The sequence below is a fragment of the Nuphar pumila genome, chromosome 17, assembly GCF_984573655.1.
Source record: "Nuphar pumila chromosome 17, dmNupPumi1.hap1.1, whole genome shotgun sequence".
Lineage (NCBI taxonomy): Eukaryota > Viridiplantae > Streptophyta > Magnoliopsida > Nymphaeales > Nymphaeaceae > Nuphar > Nuphar pumila.
The window spans coordinates 83,681,176-83,703,168 of NC_143265.1; the positions used below are offsets into that span (position 1 = coordinate 83,681,176).

Sequence of the window (21,993 nt, forward strand, 5' to 3'; positions counted from 1 at the left end):
ATGTGATCTACATGTGATGCACAATGAAACAAATTTTCATTCTTTAAAAATGGTATCTGACGGTCAATTCCTACTATTTGGGCCATATTGAATAAATCTAACACGATCTGCTCCCATGAGTTTCAACTAGAAGTTTCGAAAACGAAGAGTGTGGTCAATAATTTTCCTACATTAAATATCCATATGCGTAGCTGTATTAGTGTGACATATATAGGTCGACATGATTCGTAACCGATCAAGCACATGAATCCAAGAAACCAAGAGCGAAGATCCCTTCCACATAATACAACTCATCTCTGCCAGACATCCAAAGCAATGCCACAAATCTTGTTCTCAAACAAAAAAAAGTTGAATAAAATTACATGATAAATTTAAAATTTATTTTTTAACAAAATCTAAAAAAATCAAATGAAAAAAATAGAAAATAGAAAATCAATAAACTATAAAATTTAAAAAATATTAAAGCATGTTTTTATACAGATGGAACTTTAATAATATCATATTCTTTGAGATTATATTGGCTTTTTAAAATATCGTGTGACAAGAATAAGATCACAAACGTTTTTCTTTTTCTTTTTCTTTTTTAAAGGCAAGCTCGGATTAGGCAGACCCCTACCAGTTATACAACTATACCATTGGATTTTGAACCTGCAACGCCCCCCAACACAAGGTGACGTGCACTAGCTGCTCCTACCAGACAAGCAGAGCCCCCGTTGGTAATTAAAGGAAGAGAAAAAAGAACCAAACATTCAGATAAACAAAAGCATGAACAAAAAATGCATGTGATATTTCTTTTCATTGGCCAAAATAGATTTGATACACATATTACAAAGCCCAGGATAAAAAAAAAGGAAGAGAAAAGAACTATAAAAACGACTGTGTTGTTCTGTCCCTAGACCATCCCACAGGTACTTTACGTGTATCATCAAGAGAAGAGGCATTGCCTGACATTTCCGAGTCAATCTCGCTACTAAAATTACGGACACCATCTACCATTCTACTATACGAGTTAGTTGGATCAGAATACAAAAAGGGAGGGCTTTCCCTCCTAGCCCAGGTCGCCCTCCTGCTGCGCATAGCAACCCTATTACCGCCGACATAATTTAGCCTCTCCGGTGCAGACTTATGGTTGGGAAAATAGAAATCCATAGAGAGATAATCCTGCTCGTGGCCACCACCACTGCGGCCACCAGCAACTGATGGATAACGTCCATCTGAGTCTTCGGAGACACTCGAAGGGCTGTTCCAGCTGTGTCCTGACTCTCCAAATATGCATTCAGAGTGCTCATCAGTGCTGGTTGAGTCCCTGGTGCTCTCAGTGCTGCAGGAAGCTTCATCTGAGCAACTGAACAGGGATGAACACTCACTGGAAGAATCAGTTCTCAAAACCCTGAGAAGTGGCAACAGTCGCTCATCCAAGGAATCAAAAGATTCAGTTCTTAAAGCACCATCTGCCCCATGAATGCGGTTTTCTAAACTTCCAGTTGTTGCTGAAAGGTTGTCAAATGAGGCTGCAGAGTTTATTCTTGATCTAGGGGTACTTCTGTTACGGTTTAGAAGCACCGGATCAGTAAATTCATTCTTACTGCTTTTCACATAACCATTACACATGCCAGTTGTCATGAAATTTGGAGGGCACGGTGAAGACCTGCCACATGAAATAAATTTTGGTCATAAGAAGATAACCTACCAGACCTCACTAAGGATATAGATGGGACTTGTGACATACTGAAACAAGTCAATCGGTGTACGTTATGGTTTTCACAGAATCAACAGCCAAAATTCAGTAATGAGACAAAGCAATTATCAGGCATTTGGACACCAGAGAGAGAGAGAGAGAGAGTACCTTGCATACAAAAGCATATACGCCCCCTTTGTCAAAACTCTGTCAAGCTCCACAGGTTTTACCTACGAAACCATTGGACATTACAACACTTAATTAAGGTGCATTTGCATTTATTGTTGACTGGGGAAATTTGAAATCATTATGATGTAAAGCGTGAATTCAATTGCTACTAGAGAAAAGTGAAAATGTGCAGGCTCCACCTGTTTCAACAATTTAAATTATAATCTTTATAGATGGTAATTTGATTTACAAGGATAAGAAACCATTTAAGTCCTTTCTTGGGGAAGACAAAAGAACATGGAGGAAGCCAAAATTCTTGTGGAAGGAACCCTTAATTTGAACCAGGAATCACTGAACCCAACTAGAAAACAGAAACAAGATACTAACAAGCAAATGAAAAATTATCATCATCAGAAATAAGCAGTTTAATGAGCTAAAGTTTTGCAGCAGATCGTACCTTACTGTCATCAATCTTGTACCACTTGTCATGCTTATTCTTTACATAGCAAACGTAGTGACCAGAAAAAGAGGCATTCATCACATCTATATGAACAACAACGGCATAAAGCTTGTATGAAGGGGATCTAACAGTTGGATCACTCATATAAGGAGTCAAATCTAATTCCTCTGGAAAGCGAACAGGCTTGTTGATTTTTCCAAATTTCCCAGACTGGTGAAGGAAAAAAAACAAGCATTAACAAAATATAAGTAATAAGAACGAGTCTAAATACACAAGTGTCTCTGGAGATCACCTGGAACCGTTTTAAAGCAACTGTAAGGACATTAGGAGCCTCATATACCGTCAACCTTTTTCTAGCTTTCACATAAGATTCGCATCTGGTAAAAATTAAGCCAAAGAGACAATGGTAAATAACCTGAGCAGAACTGTCAGTACAAATGCACTGTCTACAAAGAGATGATATCAAGCAGAAGGCCTTTAGTTCTTTTAACTATTCAACATGCAAATCAAACCATGTCGCAGTTGGGCATTCATCCAAGAACAGGAGAATTAGATGCTACTTGACCAAGAGCAGAAAGTTGATGCATCAACAATAAGATAATGGAATACAAAACAATCACAAATTTAATGAAGAATCCTGAAGACCTTATGCAAGAGCACACATGGTTCACAACCAATTTACATCCCTCTGATCAGGGGATTGTTAAAAGGCTAGTCATTTGCATTTTCATTTAAAAACACCAAAATTAGTGTGTCAAGATATCTGTAATAACAAACTGACAAAGTTACCACATCAACAGTTCCAGTTTCTGTCCAGAATACTTGAGCTTTTCCCAACACAATCGATCTACAACATAATCCCTCTGTCTCTCGCTACACACGTCAAAAATGCAATCCAAAGGAAGATTCTTATCAAACTGACCATGCTCAATCCATTTATGTGGTCAAATTTGAAGGAAACTGGCACTATTACTCCTCAGACAAGTTATAACGATGGGTACGACATAGGGGATGAGTGGAATCGAGTTGGGTAGCAGCTTCCATGCCTATCGGATAAGACACCATACGGTGATATGACCAATGATACACTATGACATTTTTTTTTAATAATCCAAGGGAACCCCCCTCCCCCTCATCACCGACCACACATTGGCTGGCCTCCGGTTGGTAAAACTCTTGAGGTCCCCTACTGTTATCATTGCAAAATTTTACTTTTGCAAGTCAAACTGAACTTTGAAAAAGATTTTGAAAATAACTCGCCTTCGTTTTAAAATGTAGGATAATTCTGAGGAATGGAACTCGTCTGTCGGTACGAGGTTCAACCGTTCCTGGCACCATAACCAGGGGTAATTGAACCAAGGATCAACCATGTGCTTTGTTTTACTCAACTTGTCTAAATCAATGTTCTATTCTTAAATGCACAAAGAATCAGGCATGTGCTATGAATTTCAGAAAATGCAGATTTAAAAACATGATGTTTGCTTAGAATAATTGAAAATACTTGAAAAAGAGAAGATCTTTGAAAATCGTGAATCACATTGAAAAATACTTTTGAAGAAAAGGAAAATCGATTTATGAAGAATTCCAGAGTAAATTTTGAGAAAATTGATTTTGAAGAAAAAACTAGAATGACTTTGAGAAAATCAATTTTTCTGAATTGAATTTATGAAATAGGTCAAAAGGGATGGGCGTGCGGCCCTGTGAAGTCCTCTTATGATGCAATCTAAACCTAGATGAATGAATGAATGCAATTTGCAAAAATATTTTTTGAAGAATTTTAGGAAAATCTTTGATAAAAAAAAAAATTTGTGCCTCATAGAATTTAGATGAAATAGGTTCTTTACGTACCCCTGACTATGGCCATAAATATGTATTGAATAATATCTCATTTGGTTCTAAAATGAGAAAATACTTGAAAAAACTTTGAAATATGCAATGATTTCTGAAGATGCCTAAGAGTGTAGGTCATTTGTGGCTTAGAAAAAGATGATAAATCTGGATATTGTTCGTATTCTAACTATGGCCATGAATACGAACTCAATCGAATTTATTAACTCCTTAGAAGCTAGTACACGTGTCATTCGTGTAGACCATGGTGAATTTGAATATGCATGAAACATCATCCATCATGCACGTGTCATTCGTGTAGACCATGGTGAATTTGAATATGCATGAAAAATCATCCATCACACATTAACATTATTGAAAAGAAAAAAAATTAAACTATATGCACATGCAAACCCTAATTTAAGCAAGAATTTAAATTCTTATTCCAAATTTACAATTACAATTTACATAAAAAGAGAAAAAGAAAATAAAATAAAATACACTCTTGAATGTCCCTGCAAAACTAGAAAACTTGTTAGTGAAAATATGTCAGCTTTTCTGGATTTATCAAATAATATCTGGAAATTACTGGATTTATCCATATATAAGTCTTTTTCCATATTTTTCTGAGATAAATATAATAAAATAAGATATAAAATTGAATAAATAATAAAGATAAACAACTTTGAAATTCAGAATTTTAAGAAAAATGACAAAAATACTCCTGAAAACAAGACTATGACCTTGAAATCAGAGTTTTCAGAAAAGATTTTTGTAAAACTTTGGATTTAGGGCTCAAATAGATTCAAATAAACACCAAATCGGGTATGAAGCACCCTAGCATGATTATAAACATGATCAAACATTAAAAACATGAAACTTTTTATAAAAAAGTCAAAATATCACAAAAATAGTGATTTTCGCCAGTGTTTTACTCGAACCGGGACTCCGCAGGCATCCTGTTTTCATGATTTAATCAAATAATATATCAAATGAATTCAAAAATCTGTATAAATTGACATGGATAGTTCTGATAACCCTAAAATTAAACTACAATTGAAAAAATATGTTTCTGACATTATTTTAATGTAAAAATCGAATAAGACCCTAAAATACGCGATTTTGCCCGCAACCACGTACCTGCCACGGTGTCAGACCCGAATCGGATATCAAACCACCATAGAAACTCATAAAAAATTACAGAGAGGTACTAGATAGAAAAACATAGATTTTCCTTTTTACAGATCAGAAAAATCATCTCCGGTTAGGGAGATATCATTCCGACAATATATGCTTGATTATGGCGAATATATAACGAGTTGAAATAAATACACCTGGTTTCGGGTACAGAGAAATATATCAAACTGTGTTCAAAAATTATAAAATTTTAGCATATGACAGTAGATACACAGAGGAAGATTTTTTCTTTTACGGATCATCGATCGGATCTCCGATCAGGGAGATACGATTGACACAAGTCGATCTAGGGTTTAGACAATACATAACGGCTCTATAAAACCGATTTAACTTTCTGACAGAGGAAAAATAGAAATCCACCGTAAAAAAATCTGAAAATTTTACAGGAAATACTAGACATCAAGACAAAGTCACTGCAACTTACGGATCGTCGATCGGATCTCTGACGAGGGAGATATCACCTCGGCAAGTTGTTCCTGAATCCTCGTAGCAATTTCACGACTTAAAAAAATAAGGTTCGATTTTCTATTTTTTGACAGGGTTACAGAACCCAAAATAACCCAATTTTTTTATGGGAAATCACTGACAAACCCGTGGACCAACCCTAAAAAAATTGTATTTTTTTACAGAAACTTAAACATGAAATAATGTGATTTCTGCGTGCCCAGGATTGAAAATCGTGTATCACCAATAAAATTTGCAAAACCATAATCTAAACATGAAAAATAATAAGAAAAGCATGTAAATAATATCACAAATTTGGATTTGATGCTTGAACGAGTAAAATAACCATGAACATGATAAATAAATAAATAAAATCAGGGAATACAAGGTTAGAATTTGATTTAGCCTCTAAAAAAGGGATTCGACCATCGAACGGTCGAATATCAATTTTTTTCGGGCCTTTAACATAATAAACGAAAAATAAATATTATTAATGGATCAAAAACGTGTAAGGGACCATCAAACATCAGTTGATCATCACCTTAAGGCCCTCACATGATTTTTTTTTAAATAAAAACAAGAGAAAAGCATGTTAAAAGAGGCAACAATGGTGATTTTTAATGAAAAATAAAAAAAAACAATAAAAGAAAGGAAAAACTTACCTTGGGCAGCAACGGAGGAAAGGCTGGAACTTGGAGGAGAGAGAGGACCACGAATTTTTGGAGAGAGAGAGGAGAGAAAAAGCATGGGTTGACCCGCCCTAGAGTCCCCTATTTATAGTTTTTCAAAACCTCCTTAATTAAGGTTAATTAAGGAGTTTTTATTTTTTTAAACTCTTTCTAATTAAATCAATTAAGGTGAACGACTTTTTTGAAGGATCCTAACCTAATCCAACTCTAACCTATTTGAGTCCTAATTAAACCCTAAAACCAATCCAAATGTGGCACCAACACTTGTGGGCCCACACTTGGTTTTTAAAACTCTAATTTAAAATTTTAAAAACCAAGGTTAAAATGAAAAGTGAAAATGAGATTTTAAAATCAATTTTGACTCTTCTAACCTAGCTAGGATACTAAGCTAACCCTAACACTCTCAAATGTGGCGCCACTCAGAGTGGGCCCCATTTGGTTTTCCAAAAAACTATTTTAAAAAGCCTGAAAATAAAAGGGGTTAAAAAAAATTCAAAAACTTCAAAAACCACATAGATTTCTTAACATTTTTTTTTATTTTTGGTATGGATAAAATATGAAATGAAAGAAATTTGAATGAAAATGGAGAATTTAGGGTTTGGACACTCCATTCATTGTGGGACCCATCTGAAGAAAGCTAATAAAATTAGATTTTGAAAAGATTAAAACAAAGGTTAAGAAATAGGGTTTTTAAAATGAATAACAATGAAAATAAAAGATTAAAATCACAAAAATTTAGAGTCCTAATCCGACTAGGACTCCGGGACAGAGTCCTGTTTCGAGTGAAACTCTGGAAATTTGGCATTTTTGAAAGATAAATAAAGGAATTTCAAAAGGTTTTATCAAAATTTGATAAAATGAGCTGAAAAAACAAAGTTAGAGTCAGAGTCTTAGTTCAACTGAAACTCTTGAAATAGAGTCCTACGTTGACTAAAACTCTACAAAAATAGATTTTTTTCAAAAATCAGGCGAAAAGGTTTTAAAAACAAGTGAAAATGGGAGTTAAAACAGAAATCAGATTAGAGTCTTGATCCGATCAGGACTATGAGATAGAGTCCTAATTCGATTAAAACTCTAAAAATTTTGATTTTTCTGAAAACAAACAAGAAGACTTTGAGAGATTTTCGCAAAAACAGGTGAAAACAAGATAAAAACTGAAATCAAAATTAGAGTCCTGATCCAACTGGGACTCTAGGACAGATTCCTAATTTGACTAAAACTCTCAGAATTTTGAACAAACAAGCAGGTTTTAGAAACTTTTTCGCAAAACAGATGAAAACAAGGTGAAAACTGAAATCAAAATTAGAGTCCTGATCCAACTGGGACTCTAGGACAGAGTCCTAATTCGACTAAAATTATTAACATTTTAGGGTTTTCTAGAAAACAAATGAGAGGGTTTTAGAAAACAGGTGAAAATAAGATAGAAATTGAAGTCAGGTTCAAAATCCTGATCCAACTAGGACTTTGAGGAAGAGTCCTAATTCGACTAGAACTCTAAGAATTTCTGGTTTTCTGATAAGCAAATGACAAGATTTTAAAAATGACTTTTGAAAACAAGTGAAAATGAAATAAAACAATGAAATCAGGATAGAGTCCTGATTCGATTAGGACTCTGAGGCAGAGTCCTAGTCCAACTGAAACTCTAAAATTTTGGCCAAAATGAAAGGTTTTGAAAAGTTTTCTCGAAAAGAGATAAGAATAGAAGTGAAAAGTAGAGTCCTGGTCCGACTAAAACTCTGAAAAAGAGTTCTAATCCGACTGAAACTCTGAGATTTTGGCCAAAATGACAGGAATAGACAAGGGATAAGACTACCTCTGATTTAAAACCAAAATAGAATTTTGTTTAAAAAGTAAAAAGATAGAGTCCTGAACTGACTAGGATTGAAAATTTGAGAAATTTGAGGAATGAAGGAATCCAGAAGTGACACCACCTAGATGTGTCTCATCTGAGAACTGAGATCAGTTAAAAATTGATTTTAAAATGAATCCAGATCGTTTTGTAAAGAAAATATTTTGAAATAAAAGAATATAAGATCCTGGGGGTTAACAAATGGCAAAATGTCGATCTAAACCCCAGGTATTTGGAATTGATTTTGAAAGAAAAGTTTTAAAATCGAATCTGGATTAAATATTTTGAACAACCAAAGTCCTGAATCTCAAAAATGAGATGCAATGACATGCAATGCCATGAGATGATATGCCAAATGCATGCAGTGATATACAATGACACATAAAATGTAAACCCTGGATGAGGGACTTGGAATCCCGAACCCTTGGCAGACACAAAGGATAGGAAATTCTCATCTGAGGATGAGAACTGATAATTGAGATTGAGCCAAAATGAGGATTGAATCTTGATTGTAGGATGAAGTATTGAAATTTATTGTAAAATTTGGGCTATGAACAGCCCTGGCTCAGATGTCGATCTGTTGGTTCCCTGAAGGCTGCAGAGAGTGGGTCCCAATGGCAGGAGAAAAGGGTTTATGAGCGAAAGTTGAAAATTTGAGGTGTTTACACCTACCCACCGGTGAGTGCATCCAGTTTCAACCTCGCGGCAAGGGACACCATCTCCGGTCAACTTGGTGACATTCACAAGTCGCCCCTACCAGATGAGTGGGCCCTTGTCAGCATGACACACTATGTAAATACATTTAATTATTATTATTATTCTTTATTTGGTTAGATTTATGGTTAATGTAATTCTTAAAGTCCTTGAAAATAGTTATTGTGGCAACCAATAAGTAGGGGTGCACACAAGCTCAGTTAGAGTCCTCAAAAAATGAACAATGTAAACATATGAAAAAAGTGATTTTTCAAAATTTAGGCAAGATTTTGAATATCTAGAGATATTATCAGGGTTTTCATGGAATGTGAATTTCTCTTGATAACAGCACATAGGTAGGGGTGCACACAAGCCGAGTTTGAGCCGAGCCTAGGCTGTTTGAACTCGGCTCGCTCAGAAACACCCTTGTTCAAGCTCAGAGCCAAGCTGGAACAGCCTTGCCCAGACTCGGCTCGGTTCCGAGCTCGAGCAGTGCAGACCTTGACCTGAGTTTAAAAAAAAATTATCATTCACTTTTGAAGAGGTGGGATTCGATCCCCAACCTCTCCAAAAAGTGAACTGCCTTGCCATTAGACCAGGCTGACCTTTTTTTGGCTATTATGATGAAAAAAATGGTACATATTCTAAAAAGACAGGCTAGGGTAGGCTATTGAAAAATGTGAAAAGTTTTAATAACGGGAGATTTGATCCCGCTACCTTTCGAGGAGATGTCCAAAACACTACCCATTAGAGAAACACTAACTTTAATTCTATTTTTGCAAACATATTTATATATACTATTTCTACGAGCTTAATCGAGCTTAATCGAGCTTTTCAAACTTTATCGAGTTTAGTGGCTTGATCAAGCTCGGCTCATTTATGTAGATCGAGCTTGGACTTGTGAACAAGCTCGGCTCATTTACTTTCATGGACAAGCTCGAGTCGAGCTTAAACAAGCCGAGCCCGAGCCAAGCTCAAGCTAGCTTGATTCGTTATGCACCCCTACACATAGGGATACAAACGGGTTAGATATGTGTCAGGTCAGGATTGACCTGACACAGGATCCAATTTTTGAACATGGGCCTGGTTCCGTAGCCAGGCCCGACTTGGATCACATGATAAAATTCCTGATCTGGCTAGAAAAATGAGACCCTGTGATAAGAGATCTGACAGAGAAACAAGTTAAACCTATTTATATCTGTTTTGGATCCAAACCGTATTCTGATACCATCCAGAACCAATAATACGGGTCGGATCTGGTTCAGAGCTGGGCCAGAACTCCGACTCATTTGCATACCTAACAACACAAGGTTCAAAAGCTCACTCATATTTGTGGGATACAATCGTCCTTAAAAACTCCAGATATTTCTGATTACATGTTTGCTTTATGTTACCATTGATCACAATCAATATAAACTGAACATTAATATGCAACTCACTTATGACACCAGATTTAAAATTATAATAAATCAACAAACATAACCAAAATGAACTAACCTCTGACATAGGTACTTATTGTCACCTTCCAAAATCTCAGGAGCTGTGAATTGCTTCAATGCTTCTTCAAGAGTCCCAATATTGCCATCAATCTCCACAGTTAGATCCATCATCCTTTCATGCCTTACAGATTTACCTTGGCATTTCAAGCATCTTATCTGCATTAATCATCCATCATCTTTCACAATTAAGTTCTATGAATCTCAGTAAAAAAAAAATGTACATGGGACTAAAAGATCAGAAAATAAGTCTGAGACTCTGAGTAAACATGAAAATACATTAGAACGAAGGTAACCCCCAAATGTGAGCTGTAAAAGAGTTGTTTCTTCCATCAATGAACCTGACACACTCCCACCAGCTTCCTGAAGGCATACTGATTGCATTGCATCAATAGCATACCTGCCATTGTCACTCACCAGTTAAATCAGACAGTTCTGCAGTGAATTGTGAACAGAATAACTTACTGCAGATACAATGAAAATATAAACTATTTAAATCAATGAGCAACAAAACATGGAAAAGGAGAGCAGGTCCGATGATGTAAGCACTGAACAATGAATTCAAGTTCAACTATGACTCTGACTCACCTCAAGAACTCATGGGCATCTTCCTCTTTTCCGTAACCAAGGTGGCTTCCAATGCTGTGTATCTGGGATAGAATCCTGATTGGGGATAGTGGGAACTTCGCTTCAGTTGACTTCAGAATAAGATTTTCAAACTCACATGCAAAGCACCATTCTGCTCTTTTGCCTGATGAAACACATTAGAAATTAAGGAAACTAATTAATCAAGAAAACAAATAGCCTGTTAGAACCAAGCACGGACAGAATGATAGAAGAAAAAGATGGAGAGAATTACATTTCTTGGTATGTAGTCCTTGAAGAAGATAAGCAGTAAGTGGTGGAGTGAACGCCAAGCACTGAAGTACAGCGTTAGCATAACAGCTGCAGAAAGAACAGCCAAGATAATAAATTAACCAGTAGAATAATCAATATGTCACATTCAACAAATTATAAGACATTGCCAGAATTTGACATAAACACCTCTGATGAAATTGTCAGAAAATCCTAGTTATTAGTGATATAGACTCCAGAAGTTTTGCATTTTCATCAGCAGAACAACTAGATAAAAGGCCAGAAATTTGGAACAAGACCAATAGCATCGCAATAACGTGTGCGCAATTCGTTAATCAACGTCTATTAAAAAGCATTTATTAAATATGTAAAGAGGACCATTCCTGACAACATAAACATTTGAATTTGGAAGTGATTGTTCACAATGCCTGGATGTCAGGTCTACATTATGCTGATCCAGAACACTTTTTCCTTCACAAGGGAGGGAGCATGGTGAGGGGGAGAGGGAGGAGAATATGTTCTGGACAGTTTTTAGATTTTACATATATCAGACTTAAAGAGTACTCATTGAAGATATGCAAAAAGATGTATCAAGAACAGAATTTTTTTAGATATTAGTAAACCATTTTTTTGCAAACATAAACACAAACCACAACTTCAACTCTATAAGCACAAAATTTTATTGCACATTGGAAGATTCTGGATGCACCAGACAAGTGGGTATATTTATCAAGGTTGTTAAATGCGATGAGGCGAAGCGAGGCGTTGAGCATGTTATGAAGCGAGGCGTAAGCCTCGAGGCGTTGAAGCGTAAGCTTCATGATCAAAATAATAAAATATATGATATTAATAAAATAGCACTGGTAAATGGTTTTTTAATATAAATATACATATATGAGTTTGTTATATACATATATGAGTTTGTTTGATGGTTGATTTAGTAAATATAAGGTTTTTGAAGGACTTGAAAAATAAATAGCTCCCAATTTTTTTAAATTATAACCTTGAATTTGTTTCCATCAAAAACGGCCTAAACAAAAAAAAAATCTTAGTGATGCATATAAATATTTTTTTCTTGGACATATCAAATGCATACATGCAATAGAACTATCATGAAACTATAGTTTTTCAGCAATGCACTTTTGCACACATCTCTTACTTATATACAGCCAGGTATATGTAAATTTAAGTTAGTTATACTAATGCAAGATTTTTAGTGGTTTACCACCACGCAATTAATCGGGAGCTATTAATGCTATTGAAACTTGCATCAAACATTTAGCTGAAATCATAGTGAGGGCAATCCAAACAGTGATATATTTGAAATTATTTTAGATAATTATGTATTCAAAGCAATTCCAGAACGCTTCAGGTACTGAGGGTGCGCCTCAGTACCTTGAGCGTGCGCCTCGCCTGTGAGGCGTACGCTTCAAGTACTGAGGCGTACGCCTCTCACAACACTGATATTTATCACTCTGGTTCATGAAGCAAACAATAAATCTAATGTTCCACATGTTTAAGCCTAAAATTAATGGCTTTGAGCAACACTACTTTTCAGAATATCACTTTAAGTCAATAGCTAACAAGTTTACAAGATTCCCCTCAATTTAGAGTTGAAGACCATTTAATCCTTGTTATGGGTGAGAGGTGCCACATTAATCGCAGCACCGTTACAGTGTCCACAGTGTAAAGGTCCACAAGTACTCTGACCTACCCACTGTGGGTAGTTTCCCATGCCTCAATCTTGCAACAAGGGATGCATACCCCCGTCTTGTGACAAGGGAAATGTACCCCTGGCATTTAACTCTTGATGTCCTTCAACTTGAGTGCCTTAAGCCAACCAACCTGGCCAGGTGTGTGGAGCCCTTGGGGGCAACGGACATTTAATCATATCATAAATAAAACCAAGAAACAAAAGTTATTGATTTTCCACCTAAAGCTCAGGAAAAAAGGGAACCGATGACTACCTGTTACCACAGTTGGTAAGTCCAAATGGACGCAGCTCCACCTTGTCATTGTACAGCTTGACAAACAAATCATATGAAAAGAGAACCTGTCAAATAATAGCTAGCTTAGAAGAGCAACACCCAGAATTCATGAAATCCAAATAATAGATGTTCCACATAAACATGTAAGATTGAATAATGAATAAAACCGTTTAGTGATGCATGCACATGAGAAATTAAACTTGTTGCAGTAGCAAGTACCTTCTTTGGCCTTCCAGCAATTTCATTTCCAACTTCCATTGGACTGTGTTTTGAAAGCTTTGGTACTCTAAACTGCTGAACAACTTTGCGCATTGATGTTTTCAGACCAGCATTGACATTTGGCCCAGAGATTAATGATTCAAAGGAGCCAGGAGGGACAGCATCCAAGGTATTAGCCTTTTCAGGTGTAATCCGTGAAGCACAGAGTCCCCTACTAACAGATGGCAAATGATCCATAGAAGCAACTCTTGATGTTGATGTCCGCAGGTTTGATTTTGATAATGTTGCATCAACAGCAATTTGACTAGATAGAGAATGCAAACTCTCATGAGTCTTCAATGAAGAACTCTTGGGCACGGACTGATCCGGTACCAATTTCTTTGATGATGCAGTTCCATTAACACGTATTCCTTTCTCTGAGTGCTTGTATTGTATGCAATTATTTGAATGAGCTAGAGTAGAAGAAGACCGAGATAGCTTAGCAGGAGTAGAATGATCGGAAACATTAAGTGAATGCCCAGAAAGAGATTCAGAATTATGAGAGCAAATTCTTGATTGAGCAGACTCCTTGCAATCTGAATCTTGAAAAAACTCAATAGAACAAGGAATGTTTTCCAAAAGTTCAGAGGTGCAAATAGAAGGATTTGATTTAACAATCTTTTCAGGAATTGTGCAGCTCGACCTAGGAACACTGCTAGAGTTTATGCACTCGATGGATACATCATCAAGCTTACTTGTCTTTCTAGTGAATTCGCTCGAAGAAGAAACCATATTTTTTACACAACCAGTTAGGTCGCCACTATCAGTAGAACCAGAGGGTGAAACTTCTGGTATAGTGCCCTCATTTACATCAGCAACCCTTGCAGGCACATGAGAGCTAATACCTTTGGAAATGGGTGCTTCGGATCCCAAAGATGAACCAATGACAGGGAAGACACAGTCAGGCCCATTAGTTGGCAACCTAGACTCCTTGTTGCAGTCAGAGGAGATGACTGGTGAAGAGACAGCAAAGGAGTCAGTAACAGCACTGACTTTTTCTGAAGAATCTGCAAGAGGTTCAGCATCATCATTTTTCCTTCCATCTGTAGCTCTGGAGCAGAAGTTTTGGCTTGAAGAACCAAGTATCTCCGCAGGTGACTCAACAGTCTCCGCATGCCAGCTCCTTGATTCACCTAAGTTGTCATCCCTTAATGATGAATCTTCAGATGCTACATTTATTTGAGGGGAGCTTCCTGCAGTAGAATTGTTCCAGATGGTCGTGCTTGGAGGATGACATTCTTCTCTATGACCTTTCCGCCAATGAATGATTTGACACCTACCAGAACTGCAACATGCATTTTTGCTATATGTGAGAAAAGATCAATCAATAAAAGCCTGCAAATGTGCAGGACATTTCAGGAAAAATTCTGACAACAGTTTTTAGTTAAAACCGTCAGTGATTTCACACAAAACAAATGAATAATATGCAATAAATAGAACCTATTAGTAAAACTCATGCATTCCAATTTTTCCATCTGCAGCTCAACAGCAAGCAGTATCAGTCATGCCATCAATTAAGTTTGTGCCGAACATTCACATCTTCTAGCAAAAGGATTTAATAGTGGAAAATTTTCAAAAAAGCAGCAACAGTATAACTTTCAAGTGACTGAAAGGCAACGCGAAACTCCCAAGTATGGCAAGCACCAACTAGGAGGTCCACAAAGTTCCACCACCAAGGACAAAATCAGCCAAGAAAATGGGCAAAAAATGCATCAGTGATCAGTATAACTATCAATAAAAATACTCAGCAATTAAATGTACTTTATCATTAATCTTGAGGGCTGCTTTCTCTCTGGCTTTTGTTTCTGGTGGTACCTCCGCCTCCTACTATTGGAGGTCACTACCGCAGCCCCCTAAAGAGAATAGGAAGATGGCACACTCTTAGCTTATAGCTGGTATATGTAGTATATCAAAAGATTTTGAGACAAGAAAGACTGGTGTGTTATTGATAAATCAACCACTTTAGACGGTGAAATCAACATCCTACATGTTCATTTCTCCCTATCCACAACTTATTTCTACATCGCAAATGGATTATTAGTCGTCAGTGGCCAGCTCCTACATCGGTTTCCATCTTGTCTATGTACTCAATTTCTGCTTCCACTACTGCCAATTACAAAGCCGGATATGCAATTGGATTTGAGTAGATGAGTGAAACTAATGTCTTTGCGAATAGTTAGAGAGGTTCACGTTCATTTTCTCATCATATGTTGATGAAGGTCAAATTGCTTTGACTAAAATAGCCAAAGGAGAAAATGCCAGCCTCTACTTCTGACTCTATTGCGGCTAGCTTTGTCTATGAAGTGATGCCCTTGGTTCATATGGTGATGTAACAGCTGCCCCTACCTCTTGAGGTAATAGCTATGAAACAGGTTCTCTTGGGGAAAGGTAAGCAATGACATCCGCTCATGCTTTTGAGTATAGCGTTGTTCCGGCCTCCACCTGATCCCCTTTCGTTCTACATTAGCGTGATGGGTGGAGGCGGGCACAAAGTGTGAGGTGGGGAGGACACACAACAGCAAGTAACAGTTTTTCCACGGACCTATAGCCCATCATCCCACTCATACGTACTTGGTTCTTCATTCCATCCATCTTTCCCGAGAGTGATTTGTATGCACTACCCATGCTTCATTCCCTGAAATACAAATGAATATTCCATCGCTCACCCTTACCCTGGTTTGATATGCGCTTAATACCAATAACTCCATTTAATAGATATGGACATAATTAGTCAAAACCTCCATAGATAAACCAAGCTCATCGCTTCCCTCTACTCGCATCCAGAAAGAATGAAAACATTTATTGTTCATTGTGACAGGTTAACATGGTATGCAGCTGGATTTATGTGCAAAAATAAAAATCATAATCATTACTCTTTAAATAACACCAAATATTAATTCTTTCCATGGTGTGCATCACCCAGCCCTATGACCCCTTTTAATGTGTATCAACAATTGCATATATTATTGAAGAAAAGGAATATTACCCATAATATTATGGGTAACTCAAGTTTCACTTGGTCCATGCTGCAATGATCTTATTGAAGAAAAGGAATTTGGAATCATGTGGTGCCATTTATTAATTGGAACTATTTGTGCAGCATGCTGAAGCAAATATAGCTAGATCATTTCCCCCACTTCCCTCCCCCCTTGTCCACAAATATACATTGTTTGGTCAAGAGATCTGAGGTTTTCAAACAATCAATCAAGTGTATGCATGTGTGTACCTGTGCAAGTATGATGTATATGCATTATCCATTTATGTCCTAGAACCGTTCTTTTGTATGCAAACCATTTCAAAGATGTTATAAGATCCAATGTCAAGTTTTACATTTTCAGCAAATTATCCTTAGTTTACTGAGATAGAATCACAAATTGTCGCTGGTATGAACTGCCTAAACAATAATTTTGGAACTGAGAACAACCAAAGCCTATTATTCACCACATCAAACAATTTTCATTAAATAAAAATACATTGGAAAAGTAAAAATTTGCAATGAAATGGTTGTTGTTGTCTTCTCCAATAACAAATCATTGGTCTCACTTTAGGGAAAAAAGAAAAAAAAGAAATAGATCACCCTTTCTCTTCGTCTCAAGTTGATATACCTTCTCAATTGGAATCTCTTTTAGTTGGATACTACACATTCCAGTTGACCCAGCCCTCAGATTTGGAAAATTGACCTTAATAACTTTAACCCTTGATATCTAGCTGGATCCAACAGCCTATTTGTCGCATAAGGTTCCCCTCACCACCAAGCTGGAAACAGCAACCTAACCGTGAAATGCTTCAAGGAAGAAATTGTAAAATCTTTAGGCGAATGTATTTATATTTTACAAATCAGCTTCTCTAGTTTAACTGCAACTAGACTGAAGCTGGGTGAAACCCATGACAATCTAAATCAGCTCAAGACTTTGTCATAGATGTGGATTTAGAATTCATTCAAGTAGGGCAAATTCAGTCTGTTATAGGTTCGAGTTGCTATACCCAAATAAGCACATTGAAACAACCATCCCACTTCTGTCAAATGTCAAAGCAGCTACTGAATTCACATGCCAGCAAGTCAGGCTTAGAAAACTCTTAAGCTTATAAAGTGAAAATACAAGAAGCATTAGAAGAAGGGAAAGAAAGGAAAGGAGGGAAGCAGGTCTGAAAAGGGCAAAAAAGGTAATTGAGTTCCATAAGCTATCAAACATTCTGACCTCCCTCTCAATCTACCTGCCCACCAGTAACATCATTCTAAGAAATCCCTCCAAGACCTATGCTATTAGCTGAATGCCTGCAAGGCTCTGATGATCACCAGATATAATCAATGTCATTGTGTCCATAAAAGTTGTCGTACTCCACTACTTTCAAACATGCTAACAATAAAAGAGAGCCATCATCTGCATTACTTTGCACTAATATTTCCAGGAAAGAAACCAAATTTTGGAAGTGATGAGGAAAATGAAAGTGGGAAGCAAGGACTTTTGAAGCCTATGTATGGCAGAAAAAGGCGAAGCAAACCAAGAACAATCCAGGAAGTGTTTAAAAAGCATTTGGGATGTGTTTTTCCAAAACATGAGAAGTATTTGAGAAGTGTACTTCCCATGCAAAATTCCAACATATACAAGAAGTGTGCTTCCCAAATTAGGGTGGCGCTTCTGGTAACCGTGGTTCACGCAATCAGGCATGAAAAATAGGTAAAAACTCTTGGAGGGACACTGGATCATGTATAAAAAATGGGCAAAACTCACTGCCAAAAATAGGTCAGAAATAAAAAAAGAACCAGCAATACTAGTGGAGCCCCGAAAACCTGATTGTCAGCATCAACCTGGACATTCTTGAACCGTCAGTATGGCTAGGTTGGATGTTCCTACTCCCCATACTTCGGAATTGCATTTCAAGATGCAACTGAAGAATGTACCAGTGTTGTGAGAGGCGTACGCCTCAGTACTTGAAGTGTACGCCTCAGTACTTGAAGCGTACGCCTCACAGGCGAGGCGCACGCTCAAGGTACTGAGGCGCACACTCAGTACCTGAAGCGCTGCCTCCTCAACGGTGATTTTGAGATTTGCTTTTTTTAACAGTCCTGGTCAGGCAAAAAATGATGTAGATATCGAGCAATTTACAACATTATGCCTAACTTATCATCTATTTACAAAAGGCCGTTTGATTTCAGGGCTATTACATTAAACAACCTGTTTATTTATTTTTGTTAAGGTACTTTATCTGAATGCATTTTAATGGCAGCCTGAGGTATAAAATGGTGTTTTTTTTTCAGTTTTTGTAGGACTTCCAGGCTTACATGTATAAGTTTTAATTAAACAAAAAAACTTCTGAGGGGCAGGGCGGGTCTGTCGGCGACCTCATGGATCTGCCGGTGGCCTTTTTTTATATATACACGGAAAAACCGCTCTCAAGATCAGATGTAGCCAGTGAGGGTCTGTCGGCGGCCTTTAGGTACAGACTACAGATCGTCGTCCTCCAATGCATAATTTGGTACACTCTCCTCCTCTTCCTCTTTGAGTACCGCGGTGCGCGGTTTCTCATCGGCGAGCAGTTCTTGGAAAACGCTGCAAGCATCGTCTCATTCAAGGTCGATTCTGACGTCGCCTCCCTGTTCGGCCCCGATCAGTTAATGGCGGATGCAGAGATCAATGATGAATATTTATTTTATTTTCTTATGATTTTGTACTAAAATAACTAAAAACAAATTAGTAGTTCTTATTTAAAATTTGTATTATTTTATTAATATTATATATTTTATTATTCTGATCATGAAGCTTACGCTTCAACGCCTCGCTTCATAACATGCTCAACGCCTCGCCTCATCGCATTTAACAACCTTGGAATGTACTATATTGTGTTATCTTCAGATAGCCCACAATATTTTTTTTGGTATGTCTAATTATTTCTCCTTCAAAAGCTTATGCTGCACTCGGTTCATCTCAACATGATACTAACTTATTGGCAGATCTTTTATTTATTTATTTTTCAATCGATGACTGCATGATCTACTATCGTCAACAGGCATGGCCGCAAGGTAAATTTGAGTCTGGTTAACCAATCTCACTCACAATTTCAAATCGTTTTACATACACACTGGACGCTGTACGTGCAATTAAAATGTAGCGAAAAAGAAGGGGAAATTTTTAAAGCATGCCCCGTTATTATGTTTAGTGGGTGTTTGGATGCGTCCACTTGTCCAGAAAACTGGTGAATCCTAATTTCTGGAATAGGTGGTGCTTGCAAACGAACCCCCCTACCCTCTTTGACTAATGAGATCATGACCGTCTATAGCGCTGATCAGGTCCGGAGGCCCTAAAATAGCATCTTTACAAATGGTAAACCGTGCATCAATGGCAAAGGACACACCATTCTATCAAGAGCCCTGATTTTTTACATCTTATTCAACAACCCAATATCAATTCGCAACCACCCCTTAATAAATTCCTAACACGATTCAAGAGGACACACGCCCACGCAATGAAAGAGATGAAGTGAACCCTAAAGTTCAACGGAGAAAGACAAAAAAAAAACACACAAAGGAAATGAGGGGAATCATGCACCAGTATCTAACGGCCTTGCATCTGGAGCAGCGGGTGGTGGTGGGCGAGTAGCAGACGGCACATTGCTGGAGCGGAACGACAGGAGCGGAGAAGGAAGAGGAGGAGGAGACGGAGGAAAAGGAGGCGCTGTACTCGAGGGCGGCTTCGAGCTCAGCCCGGGCGGACTCCCGGGAAGCGAGGACCAGAAGCTTCTTAATCTCCTGCCTGCGGGCCTCGGCCAGCCTCCATTTGCGGCGGATCACGAAGGTGAACAGCGGGACGACGAGCAGAACCAGAACGAATCCGGGCAGCCCCAAATCGCCGTTGCCGGGCATTTATCCTGCCCTAAACGCATCAAGAACGCGCAGACCCCAACTCTAACTCCGATGGAACCCTTCTCCCCCAAAGAATACATAGATTTCGCAGATCGTCCGTCGAATTCTGGGATTTTCCCTTTTTGTCTTCGATGATTGGAGAATGATGGAGAAGAGAAGGAAGGGGGAAGAAAGAACGATGGAGCGATGAGATTTGAGGGGGTGGGGGGGGGGGGGTGGAAATAATTACAGGGAGGGTCGGATTTGGGGAAACAAACAAACAAAAGAAAGAAAAAGAAAGGTTCGGACTCAGGGGTAGGGGTGGGAGAAATGAAAGACCTGGGAGTAAAATTTTCCTGGAGTGTGCGTGCGTGCGTGTGAGAGTAAGGAAGCTCAGTGCGATGCTTCGTGAAATGCGAAAGATTCGCTTCGCTCACTTGTGCTTGAGTGCGTGTGTACGCCGGTGTGTTTGCTCTGTGTGTATGTGGGGTCGTATTAGGAGTGGGCCCACAAGGCCGCGGAGCGCATCCGTTTGTTCTCACCCACCTGCACTGCACCTCGTGGTTGGTGGGTTTGGGTCTCTTCTGTGCCCCTTATCTTGGTTTGACTTATGCCGCCTGGTTGCTTTCTTGTTTGGTTGATGAATTTTGTTGCAGATCTTTTGAGTTGAGTGGTCTCTGATTTGAGGCGTTGCTGGCCAGCTTCATTTGTTGATATTAGGGACCTGGGAATTTAGTCCAATTTAGAGAAGCGGGTGGGTCCTCGTCTATGTCCCGTCCAGCCTAGATCTTAAGAAGAGACAACCCCATCTTGTACTACATCTGCAAACTCAGTGCAATGGCCAGGCATATCTGACACAAGTGCCGTAATGGTTGACACAAGATCCATGTCCAGCCAAAGAAAAGTGGAGTCGCGCTCACCAGATAAAGGTTGGAAACCAACTTGCTTCATACGTTACTTTGAGTTGCCAAGAGAACCAAAACTTGAAATGGTTGGTTTTTCACTTTCGACTTTATACATCCAGGTCAAGTATGCATGGTTCGAGGTTTGAACCGAAGCCGGGTTTGGTCTGCTTCAAGACGCGTCAGGAGAAGATTAACGTATGGCTTAAAACATTTGGTGTCAACAACAAGTCACCCATCAGACAAAAAAAAAAAAGAGATCAAAGTGTAGGTTGATTCTGGGGAATGGAGTTGAGCCAAATTGGGTAATTAAAGATTTAAAGTAGCTATCGGAGGCAAGAAAAGAACAATTCTAGTCGAGCACAGCACTCCATTCAAGTGGCTCAAAATTTTGCATGACAAAGGCACTTTTGGTTTTGGACTATTTGCCAGAAACTTTCTGCCTTTGGATATTGAATGTTATTCTTTTCTGTCATCGTATGCAATCTCCTCCTTTTTTGTCAAAGTAGGAACAGTAAAAACAGGTTTTTATTGGATCACCACCGACTGTGGTTCAGTGAATATTTTTGGTTCATAGATGTTACTCCCCACCTTTCTTGACAAACCAAACAAAATAATAATAAAAAAAAAAGTTGGTGCAGTAATGTA

General features: G+C 38.0%; 1 protein-coding gene across 2 annotated transcripts; it reads right to left on the reverse strand.

Annotated features, from left to right (window-relative positions):
• Positions 1-785: 785 nt before the first annotated feature.
• LOC149812561 (ubiquitin carboxyl-terminal hydrolase 17-like) lies at positions 786-20,820 on the reverse strand. 2 transcript variants are annotated; one of them, XM_089993366.1, is made up of 11 exons: positions 20,151-20,820; positions 13,564-14,887; positions 13,324-13,409; positions 11,361-11,446; positions 11,090-11,252; positions 10,781-10,901; positions 10,503-10,660; positions 2,599-2,683; positions 2,304-2,516; positions 1,847-1,908; positions 786-1,648 (listed from the first exon to the last, which is right to left on the reverse strand). In XM_089993366.1, the coding sequence occupies exons 1-11, from the start codon at positions 20,462-20,464 to the stop codon at positions 865-867; spliced, it is 3,396 nt and encodes a 1,131-aa protein (XP_089849492.1). In that variant the 5' UTR covers positions 20,465-20,820; the 3' UTR covers positions 786-864. The 2 variants fall into 2 exon arrangements, with proteins under 2 accessions (XP_089849492.1, XP_089849493.1); XM_089993367.1 differs by lacking the exons at positions 786-1,648; positions 1,847-1,908 and adding an exon at positions 2,056-2,197.
• Between the last annotated feature and the right edge of the window lie 1,173 nt (positions 20,821-21,993).

Coding starts and splice junctions, on each gene's coding strand:
- LOC149812561 (XM_089993366.1), bottom strand. CDS start 20,464: ATGCCCGGCAACGGCGATTTGGGGCTGCCCGGATTCGTTCTGGTTCTG. Junction 2,517..2,598: donor TTGCTTTAAAACGGTTCCAG/GTGATCTCCAGA, acceptor TTCCTTCACCAG/TCTGGGAAATTTGGAAAAAT. Junction 1,909..2,303: donor ACAAGATTGATGACAGTAAG/GTACGATCTGCT, acceptor ATGGTTTCGTAG/GTAAAACCTGTGGAGCTTGA.